The 13,357-nt window shown below is 36.1% G+C and overlaps 1 protein-coding gene across 5 annotated transcripts in view; it reads right to left on the bottom strand.

Moving 5' to 3' along the window:
• Nucleotides 1–1,389: 1,389 nt before the first annotated feature.
• The window catches only part of DUS2 (dihydrouridine synthase 2), a 20,246-nt gene continuing 8,278 nt past the window's right edge, over nt 1,390–13,357 (bottom strand). For all 5 annotated transcript variants that reach the window (XM_054079113.1, XM_054079115.1, XM_054079116.1 and 2 more), the window contains 10 exons: nt 13,263–13,306; nt 12,699–12,764; nt 10,449–10,519; nt 9,893–9,979; nt 7,810–7,978; nt 6,782–6,903; nt 5,666–5,809; nt 4,380–4,467; nt 3,839–3,912; nt 1,390–1,872 (listed from right to left, as the gene is read on the bottom strand). In XM_054079113.1, the coding sequence (XP_053935088.1) occupies nt 1,638–1,872; nt 3,839–3,912; nt 4,380–4,467; nt 5,666–5,809; nt 6,782–6,903; nt 7,810–7,978; nt 9,893–9,979; nt 10,449–10,519; nt 12,699–12,764; nt 13,263–13,306 (1,100 nt within the window). In that variant the 3' untranslated portion in view covers nt 1,390–1,637. The remainder of the gene's footprint in view (nt 1,873–3,838; nt 3,913–4,379; nt 4,468–5,665; nt 5,810–6,781; nt 6,904–7,809; nt 7,979–9,892; nt 9,980–10,448; nt 10,520–12,698; nt 12,765–13,262; nt 13,307–13,357) is intronic.

The following is a 13,357-nucleotide window of genomic DNA, read 5'->3' as shown; positions in this document are numbered from 1 at the left end:
TGCTAACAGGACGGAAGAACAACTTTTTCTCTATTATTCTATGATGGTTCCAAATAGTCCTGACAAAAACAAGATACCCAGAGAGCACTCACAATAGCAAAATGGTTACTTCTGAAATTTCTGATTAATATTGCAAAATTCTTCTGCTGTTTAGGAGTAGAATTCTAGCATTAAAGTTATATCAACTGCAATGTACAAAATGAGCACGAAAATCCTTCTCCTAGACTGTACAAATTTGCTATAAATTACTCTGATGTAAACAGCATTTCAAATATTAATATACATCTATTTGCTTTCACAAGTCTGAACATTATCTAGTGAGATATTGTTCTTCCACTGTAAAAGAATGGTTTAACGCTGGCACTATCAATTGAGGAAAAACATTAAAACTTTTAAATAGGAAGACTATTTATGAACTATACCCAAATGAATTATATTTTGCATGTTCTTTATACAAAATTCTTCAGAGGTCACGGCATGACCTTGTCATTTTGTTTTCAGACCAGAATTGATAATCTGAAGATCCTTTACCCTGTTGAAGGAAACTAAACCACCATTTCAATAAACCATTAATAACTGAAATCCCTGAATTGTCTTAATCCATGAAGACATTCTTTTGGGGATTTAAGACTTTTAATTTAAATCAGACAAGCTGTGCTGGGTGGCCGCAAAATCAGACCGGGTCGGTATCCTCTCTTGGCACACAGCATTTAAACTTACAGTTTACTTTAATAGGAAGTTATGATGATGGGAAATTAAGAAGAGAACATGTGCCTTTGATTAAGACCACCATTATCACTAACAGCTAAATACTGAGGCAAACTAGGTCACATTTCAAGAACAAACACACAAGGCCATATTTGGATGTCCAGTATTGCAGGGAATATACATGCAGACATTTACTAGAACTTCCAAGTTCAAAAGAACAAAACAGCTCAAAGTACCTTCATTCAACAAATTCATGGCTACCAATCTTGGATCTAGTTCCCTACTGGAAAGGCACAATTGTAATACCCAAGACGGAGAATCGCTGGTTAATTATTAATCTCATATTTCTCAAGGGTAAAATGTAGAAGAAATTCTGAAACAAAAATGTTATTTTAATGCTTATTGTTATAATTTCTTAGTTTTCTCTCTGCAAATAACTTTTTCTTGGTATATGACAGGTGTAAATAAAGCTTGCAAGACATGCATAAGTCATTTGACAAATCCATGTCTACTTAACTACTAATATTCTCCTACATTAATTTTTCTGATTAACTACGTAGTTTGCAAATTAATCCATCTCCTTACAGATGATGTATTCATACATCTCTTACCAGCACGCTTTAGGCTTCCTAAAAATAAAAACCAAATAATAAAACCAATGACAAAATTGCTTTGAAAATATCTGGTACTTTAAAAGTTTTATTATTTGGGATAATCTTCTCAATGTTGTTTAAAATCAAGTTGCTAATTTATACTGTCTGAAAGGCACCATAGGGACAGTGGTGAACAGTAAACATCTCAGTGGCATTTTTCACAACTGGGGAATTTATCAGTCTCTGAGGGAATCCAAACGAAATGTGAACAGCAAGATATACAAAGAGGAGAGAATTTGTAGCTGCATAGGTGTGAAACCTGTAATTTCCATGCTGTCATGGCATCTTAGGCACATTCACGGCAGAAGATTCTTCAATAACATTAGCTTTTTTACAGGAAGGCTCAGCAGGATCTTCTCTGCAGTCTCTGTTATTCAGGCACTCCTGGTCTTCCCTCTTGCGTTTGTTAATCAGGTGATTTTCTCCCTCACACAGCTTTCCCTCTGGGACACCCAATGTTCTCAGACAGACAATAGCTGCAGCCTGTTCTGCTAGTTTCTTTGACTTCTCCCTGAAGAACAAGCAGACAGAGCACAAGTAAAGTAGAAACTGAAGTCTCTACACTGCCAAAAAACCAAACAATTTCCTGTCCCTGATGCAACATCATGAAATAAACAGCATTTGTAGTCATCTCACAACAGAAGAACAAAATAAGCCAGTTCCAGAAACTGTTTGCATCTTGCTAGGTGCCAATGTTGATACATCGCTCCTGATGTGTATTCCTAGAAAATGTGCTTCCATCAGGTCTTGTGTCTCAAACACTCTCCATTTCAAAAGTATGAAGTCAATATGCAATCCTCAGAAACTTAACTTTGTATGAGGTCTAACAAGGCTCACTGTTGTCCTGTACTTAGGCCAAAACAACCCCACACAGCGCTCCACGCCTGGGGAAGAGCGGCTGAAAAGGCTTGGCGGAAAGGGACCTGGGGGTGTTGGTTGACAGCGGCTGAACATGAGCCAGCACCGTGTCCAGGTGGCCAAGGCAGCCAACAGCATCCTGGCTTGTACCAGAAAAGATGTGGCCAGCAGGAGTAGGGAAAGGATTGTCTCCCTGTACTCAGCAATGGTGAGGCTGCACCTTGAATCTTGCATTCAATTCAAGGCCCCTCACTACAGGAAAGATGTTAAAATGTGGGAGTGTGTCCAGAGAAGGGCAATGGAGCTGGTGAAGGATTTGGAGCACAGGGGTCATAGGGAGCAGCTGACAGACTGGAGGCTGTTTAGTCTGCAGAAAAGGAGGCCAAGGGGAGACTTCACATTTCTCTACAACTACCTGAAAGCAGGTCATAGCAAGAAGCATGTTGGTTTCTTCTCCCAAGTAACGAGTGACAGGATGAGAGGAAATGACCTTAAGTTGCACCAGGGGAAGTTTAGGTTAGATATGAGGAAATATTACTTCACTGAAAGGGTTGTCAAGCACTGGAACAGGGAAGTGGCTGAGTCACCATGCCTGGAGGCATTTAAAAGACATGTAGATATGCTGCTTAGGAACATGGTTTAGTGGTGGCTGGGCAGTGTTAGATTTACAGTTGGACTGGATGACTTAAAGGTCTTTTCCAACATAAATGATTCTATGATTTACAATCACTAAACAAAACTGAGTTTTGAAGGATCACTTTCTTGAAAAACACTCTGGCTCACATATAATCACTGGTAGGCAAACAAATTCATTGATATTGACAAAATCAGGAACTGTTCCAGAAAAATAAAAATTCTGTCATTTCTGAAATGGACTGCAGCTTACACATTTGTGAAATTCAATATTTGAAAACATTTTCTTCTCTAAGCTTCATATCAGCTGAGCTTACCTCCCTAAAGTTTCCGAACAGGAATGCTGCAAGTGCCAATAATTGTTGTATGCATATGTCCTCTTTCAAATGTTCGATGCTGAGCTCTAGCTTTGCTGTTAAATCAAGTTCAATGAATGCCTGAAGTCGACTCAAGTATTAATAGATGATTGTATAAAATACGTCAGGAAACTTTAGAGCGGCCCTGCATGTAGGTGCTGATTAACTGTGATCTCTGAGAATCCAGTTAACTGCCCTCCGCTTCACTGCATGTAGACATTCAATCCTGAATTGTTATCGGGAATGCATCTGCTGTTGTGGCTGAAGACATGACTTCCTCCAACATTCTCCTCTGCCTCCCTTGGTTAGTTCCCAAACTCTTCACAGACGCAACTGAACCAGGTCATTTATTTGCTCCCTTTCCAATACACTTCTTGTTGACTAATGTACAAAGTGAGTAAAAATCTGTAATGGTTTATCTGATTATGCTAAATCTCACTTCCTCTTGTCACATTCAATTCTCAGAAATTTTCAATCCTTTCTGCCACCGAGAGGTAGATTTAAAGGTAGCATTTAGTTGAGTTTACTAAAGCCATCTGAAATAAACTGGAGTACACTTGCACTGCAAGTTTAAGCAGCATTTCAGAAACAATTACAATACAGCTATAAAAACCATCAAGGATAGCTTACCAGAGAGTTGATGTGTATTTTTGCTCAGCTACTGTCACTACTGAACAGAATAATCTATCGAGTGGTCTTTGAACCTGGAATAAAAAAAGAATCAAAAGGAAGGGGCTTGTCAAAAACCCGGTCATGTCATTTACAGAACAAACAAGACTGTCGAAACTTTTTGTTATTCTTGTCTTTACACCACAGTGAAGGTGTCTTTACACCTTTAATTCACAACAACAGAGAAAACATTCTGAATCCAAATTCTTTACATAACAGAAGTAAAAGTCAGTCACGGAATCCTACATAATGACCTATAGTTACAGCAACTTCTTTCACGCGTGAATCCAAACCAGACTGAAGGTCTGACTTCTAAATTTTTATTTTCTAATAAAATATGGTGATATTTTCATACACATGTGTGTTCCCATTCCTGAAACTGCTTACTCAAGAGCTATGCCAGTCCGGGAAGCTGAATTTCTCACTACCTAGAGTCATAAAACACTTAATTTCATAGACAAGGCAGAAGAAGAGGGTTGAAAGGTTTTCTTCATTGACTCACAGTTTCATAAACAGGCTGAGGATGCTTTTCTTTCCTACACCATTCCAGAAGATACATTTTTGGAGTAATCTGTGGTGGATATTCTCGCCTAGACATAAAAATTTGTGGTCAACAATTGTGTGCAGAGTTTACTTACTAAACAAAAATATTCTAAAACAGATAGTGCTTCTCATTATATTATTTCTACCACTTATTCTTTGTTTTCTACAGCTCAAATTATGAGAAAAATGCTGCTTCCTTATTAGATAAATCAATTAATATGTCTGACGTAGCAGCTAAAATAAAATCTAAACTTTCGAATTAATTTTTCCCAAACATTCATATCCTGTAGTAACACAACTAGAGAAAAGATACTTACCAGAAAGGAGATTCTAACTAAATATATGTCACAGAATAGAGATAGGGTTTGGCAAGGTTTATTATAAACTACAAAATAAGATTAAACACTAGAAAAAAGAAAAGAAGTTGCTTCTGTTATGAGACAGTAGCGTTATCAAATGAAAAAGTGCAGGAAAGGTAGGCATCGATTCAGTTACTGACACAGAATTACAACCCCTTGTACCTGGCAGGAAAAAAGAAACACTGTAAAACCACTGTATTCAGGCCTCAAGTAATATATCTGCTAAATATTAAAGTGTTATGATTGATTTTGAGGAGCATTTTATATCACTCTTCTTGTACTGTTTCATAGACTTAATAGCAAACATAGCACACAGGGTATAACATGGAAAGTAACAGCAATTCTATAGTTTTCACAGCTTATGATCAAAGGTTACTTGATATATTAAAATTATTATTCATAATAACACGAATTAGTTTTTCAAGGAATACCTTATGACTGGAACACATTTAGAAGACTGCAGATGAGAACATGCTATCTGCTTAGAAAAGCGTATTAGGAATTTTGTGCAGACTTTTCACAGAAAAACTGTTGTGTTTTAGATAATTTTCACCAAAACTAACTCAAGTTGGTATTTTTGTATATTCATATTCTTCTATGTACAGATGTTTGGATTATTTTTTATAATCACTCAGCACTTTTAGTTAACTAAGAGAATTAAGCAGTACCAAGAAGCCCAGAACTAAAGAACATCTTACAACATCCAAGTAGCATCTGAAGGGTGGTGACAGTAGTGTTTATGTAACGATGTACACAAACTGCTTCATAAAAATTCACTCCATAAGTGCTGTTATTTGAATTGTTATTTTCAAAAAAACCCATAAGGCACTGTAAAATTCAGTTTTTTTTATGTTCAGAGACAAGATAACTTAATTTGCATGCTTACTTGTCAAATTTAACAGCCATTTTTATTACATCTGGATCTTGCATTTGGTCATCTTCATCCTGTGTGCCAATTTCCAAAGATGTCTTCTTCGCTTCAAAAATAGCAGTTGTTTCTTCATAGTAGTCAGTCATTTCAAAGGCTTCACTATTCAAACAGAATTTGTTTGCATCAGAGATCAGCCTATAAATCTTGTATCACATTATGACAGCGAAAAGTAAGTCTAGAAACCAACTGTGTTTAGACAGAGTAGGTATCTATTACATGAAATCACATGAAAGTGTAGCTATATTCTGCACAGAGACATTACATTGTTTCTCCTTCAATTCTTAACAGGCACTCTTGAGCTACAAGTAGAAAAAGAATGTTCTCATTTCCAGCACTATATATTCAATTTGCAGCCTGAAGGCCCAGACCAAATCAAACAGAAACACAGGTCCTGCAATGTTCAAGTTATTAGATCAATTAATATCAATCAGCAAAGGACGTCAAGTGACTCCTGGTGCATCAGCTCCACAAGGGCAATGAGAGCAAAAATTAGGAAATATTCTTCATCTAATTTTAGTATTTAAAAATACTGCAAGCAATAAACACTATAACATCCAAATACCTCAAAATCTCAGATTTTCTGACTTCAGAGCATTATTCACAAGCCTCAATGCAAGGGAAGAAGCAACTAGGATTTGGGCCAAAGGCAAGAGACTCAAATCTTTTTAAATTTCAGATCCACAGCAGGCCACATCTACTTTGAAAAACTGAAACCATATGTTTTCTGCAGAGGATAACAACAATAAAAGCTGCAGTATAGGAAAACTTTTACTTTCCGACTGTTCTAAGAATGCTCATTGGTACAAGGCTGTTCAATGACAAAATGAGTTCTGGCCACAAAGCCATCTCCAGTGCTCTAAGTGGAAAAGCAATGAAGCTGAATAAATGCTAGCTGATGCTTCTAAGAGAAGACAACTAATAATGTTATGCATTTTTTTTTTGTCTGGAATGCAGCAGCCTGTTCACTTGCACTCAGTATTGTGGTTTGAGCCCTGAATGGCTGTAACACGCCATCACCACCAGGAGGCCGTAGCAACAAGTCCAATTCCTATTTCTAAAGCATGTACTTACCAGATCTCCTGTGTGGACTGTGCAGCATGCAGCTTCTTACCCTGAGCAGTTTCCAACTGTTCCCTTAGCATCTGACACAAACAGTATTTTGTGTTGGTATAGTGATTATCGTATCTCACTGCCTGAAGGAGAGACACAAAGCATATAAAGACATATCAAACAAATTTATAGTGCTTATGTCTCTTGCTGAATTTCAAAATCGTTATTGAAAGGCAAAACACAATGTGCAGTTTCTTCAGTAACATATTCAAGCGTACTCATGAATGTGAGTATAATCTGATTATCTTGGCATGCTTTGATGAACAGATGTTCAACTTATTCAATTATGAAGAAAGAGTTGACCAGTTTACGTAACTGACTAGTGATGCAGTGATATCTTATGAAATAACTAGTTAATGGCAGTTCAAATTTTCAAAAACAAAAAAAAATTGAGTTGATTACATGATCAAAGCCACTGATTTCTGATTAAGTCATTAAAATTGTGTATTTTGAATAAGAAATAAAACTTTATAGAATAGATGACTCAGCTAATACTCCAACACAGCTTTACATTAGTGGCAAATCATCTCTGTTGCTTTCCTGCTGTTAAAAATTCTTGAAAGTATTTTTGAAAAGCAATTACTTTCTAAAAATGCAACCGAGTATTTAATATTCCTTTTTTTTCCTGTTCAATGTTATTTGCATGACTGTAACATCAAGAGAGTTGGCTTACGTAGCCTTTCAAATCCCTAGACATTGGTAGATAGCCTTGTAAGCCACATAAACGTTCCCAAGAAAAAAGGGCTAAAAGTTACGGTATTTAAGAGAAGAATGATTGGGAAAACTGTTTTCTGAATATAGATTCCTGAATTCTTTTTTCTAAACAAAATAAAACAGAGGAAGCAGCGGTTGATTTGCAAGACTCATATCACATGCAGCATGTTAAATTATCTCCTTTGAAATTAAGAGGAGGTAAAATACTGTAGTAAGGTTTGGATTAACAATTCTAAACAATCTTAACTACAAGTAAGATCTTCCAAAAAACATACATATTTGATGTAATCTTGCATGACTTGCTTCAAGGGGAGAAGACCCTCTTTTCTGAAGACAGATGGATTCCACATGGCAGCACGTGCTATCATTACTGATGACGTAGCTGTTGCTTTCTGGAAGGTCTCGATGTCCATATATTCTTTGATGAAGTCATGAGATCCTCCACTAAAAATGAACATCACCATTATAATCTTGAAAGTTTTATTTGCTATTACTTGTACTTTAACACAGCCTTGTATTTTCAATGTGATATTATACATCTAGGATATTATCTCACATCTAAGAGAACAAATGGGTCTGAGAGTTTTATTAGCGATGGCTCATTAAAACATTAATTATAGTACCTTTCATTATCTACATATAGCTCTTAAAAATAGGAGATTGGTTTTATGAAGATAGAATATAGTTCATGTTTTATACAAACTGTGTACTTTCACAGTCCTTAACGGATAAGGCCCACAAAGAATCACTTTCATATTGTTTCAAAAATGATACCTTGCAATTGCCAGTTCTGTAACCTTCAATGAACTGTGTGGGCACAACTGATATCAAAACCACGTGAAGTATGGACAGCATCATTCCATTTTCCCTCTGGTACTAACACATGGAGAGTAATTACAAGTAGTGCTTCTGGATCAGTCACAAAGCACTTTCAAGTTAATAGAAGGCTGCACTGCTTCTACTGTACTGTCTCTATACATTCTAGAAATCATACTATCAATTTAAATTTTCCTGCCTTTTTTTAGCACCAGTCTACTTCTTTTTATCCATTCCTGTATATTTCCCAGCCAAGCTTGAGGTAAGAGTTGAATTCTCAAAATACTACCCAAATAAGTTACAGCAAGTAACTTGGATCAAATATCATTAATAAGCAGGATTTAAAGTTGCACGTTTACATCTACTAAGTGGATTTAAAACAAAGATCATATCTTTTTCAGAGAATCATAAAAAAATAGGATTGTTAAGGTTAGTTCAGTATGTTGGGACACTTGCAAAGGCATAAATTGATACAGGGATTAATTAGAAGCAATTTACCAACAATAAAACTCTGATTTTTTATATCTTAATTGCATGCTTCTACATCATAGAAAGTACTCATACAGAGCTGTATGAGTGTGACATGCATAAATCTAAGAAAAATTGTTAGCCTTATCTTTTACCTTGGCAAAGAAAGAATCCATGGCAACGCACAATGTGAATTTAGCTTGATTTTTTTATTCCATATTATTTAACAAAATATTCTGAAAACTAGAAAGGGGGTGAACCACTGAAAAGTAGATCAACAAAGATTATCAGTATGGAATACTTCCTTTGTCCTGTACAGAAATATGTTTTCCTAACAGACAAAACCTGTGACTTTCAATGTATTTTCTACAGAGAAAAGTGAAAAGGAAAACAGTTCTCAAATTACCGATCCAAGTATACAGTTAGCAGAGATGCAGCTTTTCCATGAACACTCAAGATCAGTGAAGACAGGACTTCATTTTAAGAGCACTGCTTCTCTAGCCAAGGATATTCTACTGCCACTTAGAAAGAGATGAAATAGCTAAACGTGTTGGTTTAGAATAGTCTGATATTTTTCATTATCTCTGCTTCCAAAACTGCTCTTAAGACTTAACAATTTGGAAGCTAAACTTTTCTAAGACCGAGTTCCTTATTTTACTGTCACAGAGTTACTGAAGGATCTATTAACACAAGCAGACAGATTCAGTGGGATCGTGTCTCTATGTCTCGAGACTAAGGAGGACATAGGGAAAATGCAAGGCCACAGAATACAATGAAGTTGAGCCGTGGGATGAGTGATCTCTGATGTGCAAGTGTCCAAGACAGACAGTGAAAGGGCCATACCGCACCCAGCTTAAAAACATGTACTGAACTGCTAGATGCAATCAGAAATGACTGGTATAGGATGGATTGTGACACAAAAAAATAATGCTTTTTGAAAAATACATAGAATTTCTAAACTAAACACTAAGGTAACTTCGTATTGACCCTACATGAAGGCTCTTTCTCCTGTACTTGCAAATCTTAAGTTAGGCATAGGCATCTTGCAATAACAACCAAGTTATTCCTACTTACTTTGCTATTACTGGAATGGAGATTGCTTCAGATATGGCTTTGATCACATCACAGTGGACAGGGTGCTGAGGCCTCTCCTCCTTCTTCCTTTCCAACAAACAAAAAAAAGAGACAAGACCAAAGATTTCCTATGGAATTTGTAGTTATCTTAACCACAGCAGACAGGACTCAAGGATTATTGGGACATACTCATTTCTGCTTAAGTACCTTATACATTTGATATACTTTTCCTTTTTATATTATTTCATAACAAATGAATGTTTTTTTAAAAAACATTGTTACTGTAATTCCACATCCCAATAAGCAGCATTTTTTAGACAGACTATGCAAGATAAATTTAGTTATATTTGGTCTTTGAGCCAAAAGTTTTAGGAAACTAGCACCAAGTGGTTCAATTCACTAATTACTGGCCTGAGTTTCTACAGCACTGCTTTAGTTAACAGCTGAAATCAGAACCACATATTACATGCAGAGTATACTCCAGTCACACCATACTGCACTACTTTCACCAGAGAACTAAAACGATCTCAGTCTCTCCTGCCAAAAATCAATTTACCTTCCATGGACTGCAATGGCAGCAATACCAGTTTTTTCTATTCTCTTTACCAGATTCACAGTATCCTCCACCTGAGGGATAAGAGAGAATGACATGATTTTATCTCAAATAAGAAGGAATATCTATCATGTGATCATTGTACAAACAAACGCTGGAAGTCTTTTTCTTTCCTCAAGAGGGATACGATTCCTGTATTTCAACACTAACTCCCAACATGCCTAACCATTCAGTTAAAGTACTACCTATGGCAAAACTAAGAATCCATTTTCAATACTTCCTTGTAACTATAAATCACAAACTTTCTTAAACCAGGTAATATGTTGATCTGTAGTAGGAGAATATTTTCCAGCAGGTTTTCAGATGATCATTTGAAAACGACACAAAATACTTGCTCAGAAATAGTCTCGAACAACTACTTGTAAAATGTAATTAAAATGCATCTTAATAAGAGGATGCAACGTAACATGCAATCACACCTAAGATGCGTCTTAAAAAAGTTAACCTGTATCTAAAAAATTCTAATGCTATTTCTACATGATCAGTGAATGAAAATACACAGAGGAAAAAGGGAAAGCTCCCAGTATATCTTCAAAGAGGTAACATGCTGTTAAAGGGCAGAAATAAATTTGCCAGACTGCTGGATTAGCCCATCTTAGGCAGCTTTGGGGAAAGGGAGACTGATTCTTTCAAAGATAAGGCAAATTTCCTGTTCAAAAGCTGGAGAATGATCTGTGTCTCACCACAAAAATAGCACATTCCGTCTTTGAAAAATGCAACATCTACCAGCTGGCATGGACAGAGACAGAAGCTCGCCTGCTGTTCTGATAGATGACATGTTATGTAAAAGCAGCTTGAAACAAAAAGGAAGATAGCTGTATAAAATAAAAAGGAGAGGTGCCGTTTCTTTGATTTAATACTGCAGTACCTCAAAACCAAAGTGATCTTATGAAGAGTGATTCTTTCCACACAGACTTCATTTGTTCATTTAATCATATCAAGTGCATGTAGAAATGATTTTTTAATAACAGCTAGCTCAGTTACAATTCACCCATCTCTGGAAATACCTACCCAGGTCATATGCAACCGCGGTATCTACACAGGTAATTAAACACACATTTGCAAAATAATCAGTTACTAAAAGAGAGGGCACATCATTTCCTGGAGGTCTAAAAACATGTAGGGAATCCAACTGAAAAAAAAAAACTCAGTAAGAAACTACACCCGCTGTAAAACAAGACAGAAGAACCTATGTATTTTCACTATATCCTTAATAGCTGAATCTCAGAATACTGACAGAACAAAATGTAACAGGTTTAACAATATAAAAGTCTTAGCACAACGTCTTCGAAATGAATGATTGTACCCAAGAACCTGTCCAGAAAAAAAAGTCACTCTAATTGCAATTAAGATGTTGATTTCAAGAGGTAAGATTATGAAACTCTGTGTATAAGCTAACAACTTCAGTGCTTCAACCTATCAAAGCATTTCCAAAAAGGCTGCAGAAGTTGTTTCTAAATTTGGTATCATTCATAGTATTTATTGCTCTCATTGCATGTACAGTAAATTAGGAGTCAGATAATGCAAAATTTCCTTGCTGTGTAGAATACAAATAGTTTACAGAGCACAGGCTGTTTCTTTGGTAAACACAATTTCATCAGTGAAATATTCATTGTTAACATGAATGTTGGAAGTTGGAGAGGCATAGTAATATTGGGGCTTGGTCTTCCCCTCTTGAAACTTAAACTTCAAGCAGACTGTCAAGAAATTCAAAGTTCATCACATTGTTACATTATACGATATCACTCTCAGTCAATTCCACAACTGGCAGTCGTCTTCTAAAATAAGAGCACATTTTCTTTTTTATTTTGATTTAATGCTTATGCATCTGCCAACAAAAGCGCTGGCGTTAACTCAGTGGGTTACAATAAACAGGATGAAAATACTTTATTAATACTTACTATGGTTATTTTTGTGGTATTTGTGGTAAGCTGTAATAAAGTTGAGAAAGCCTGTGTCCTTGTGTATCAAGAAATCTGATGAACCCACAGTCACAACCTCTATACAACTACAGGTCAGACCACCCTTCAGGTCATGACAGCATCCTGAATACAAATTATAATTCCAAGTACTATTTCATATAGGCATAATAGGTCTAAAATACCAATATATTGGAATGACGTATTTTCTAACTGATTTAAAACCACAGAATTCAACAACTAAACACTTGAGCATAATCATTTATGTTCTTACCGAGGGCAAAATGCGGATTTTGCAGGTTATTGGTTTACAAATCCCTTTTACAAGGGTTGTCAATATCTGAAAAAAAAAACACAAAACCATGATCACCACAGTGACATGAATAAAGCTCTCTCCTCTTTCTCTTGAACATTGAAAGAAATTGGAACAATGTTAACACTAGTTACTGTTCCTCTATAAAGAATCTCACATGCTAGAAGAATACGTGCAGTCCGTAATTGAGCATATAATTTTATCTGTTAGATGCACAAACCTATTTCTAGTCTAAGCCATTTTTATTTGCACTTTTTTTGATTTTAACTTCTGCTGGAGTTTCAACACTGCTTTTAATATGAGGTGACCAGTAAACTGATCATTTCAAAGTAAAGCGCAAAGGTCTTTCATTTTCATGCAGCTAAATCAGGACTATTTATCTGTAACCTTAATTTCAGTATTCAGTATTGATTATTCCCCTCCAGCATTTACAAGTTTGTCTTCCATGTACTTATTCTTGCTTCCAGTAAAGCACAGTACATAATACTTCCCAAGGCAGTTCAAAACCCACAAGGTGATACTTACAGACTCTATTTTGTCAGGATCAGATAGCAGTGCTGCTCCCATACCTCCCTGAGATAACAGACAGAAACTGTTACGTACTAGACAAACACATTTTT

Source organism: Cuculus canorus, chromosome 13, assembly GCF_017976375.1.
Source record: "Cuculus canorus isolate bCucCan1 chromosome 13, bCucCan1.pri, whole genome shotgun sequence".
NCBI lineage: Eukaryota > Metazoa > Chordata > Aves > Cuculiformes > Cuculidae > Cuculus > Cuculus canorus.
Note: the sequence above shows the minus strand (reverse complement) of the source record. Positions and strands in the feature narration are given on the sequence as shown.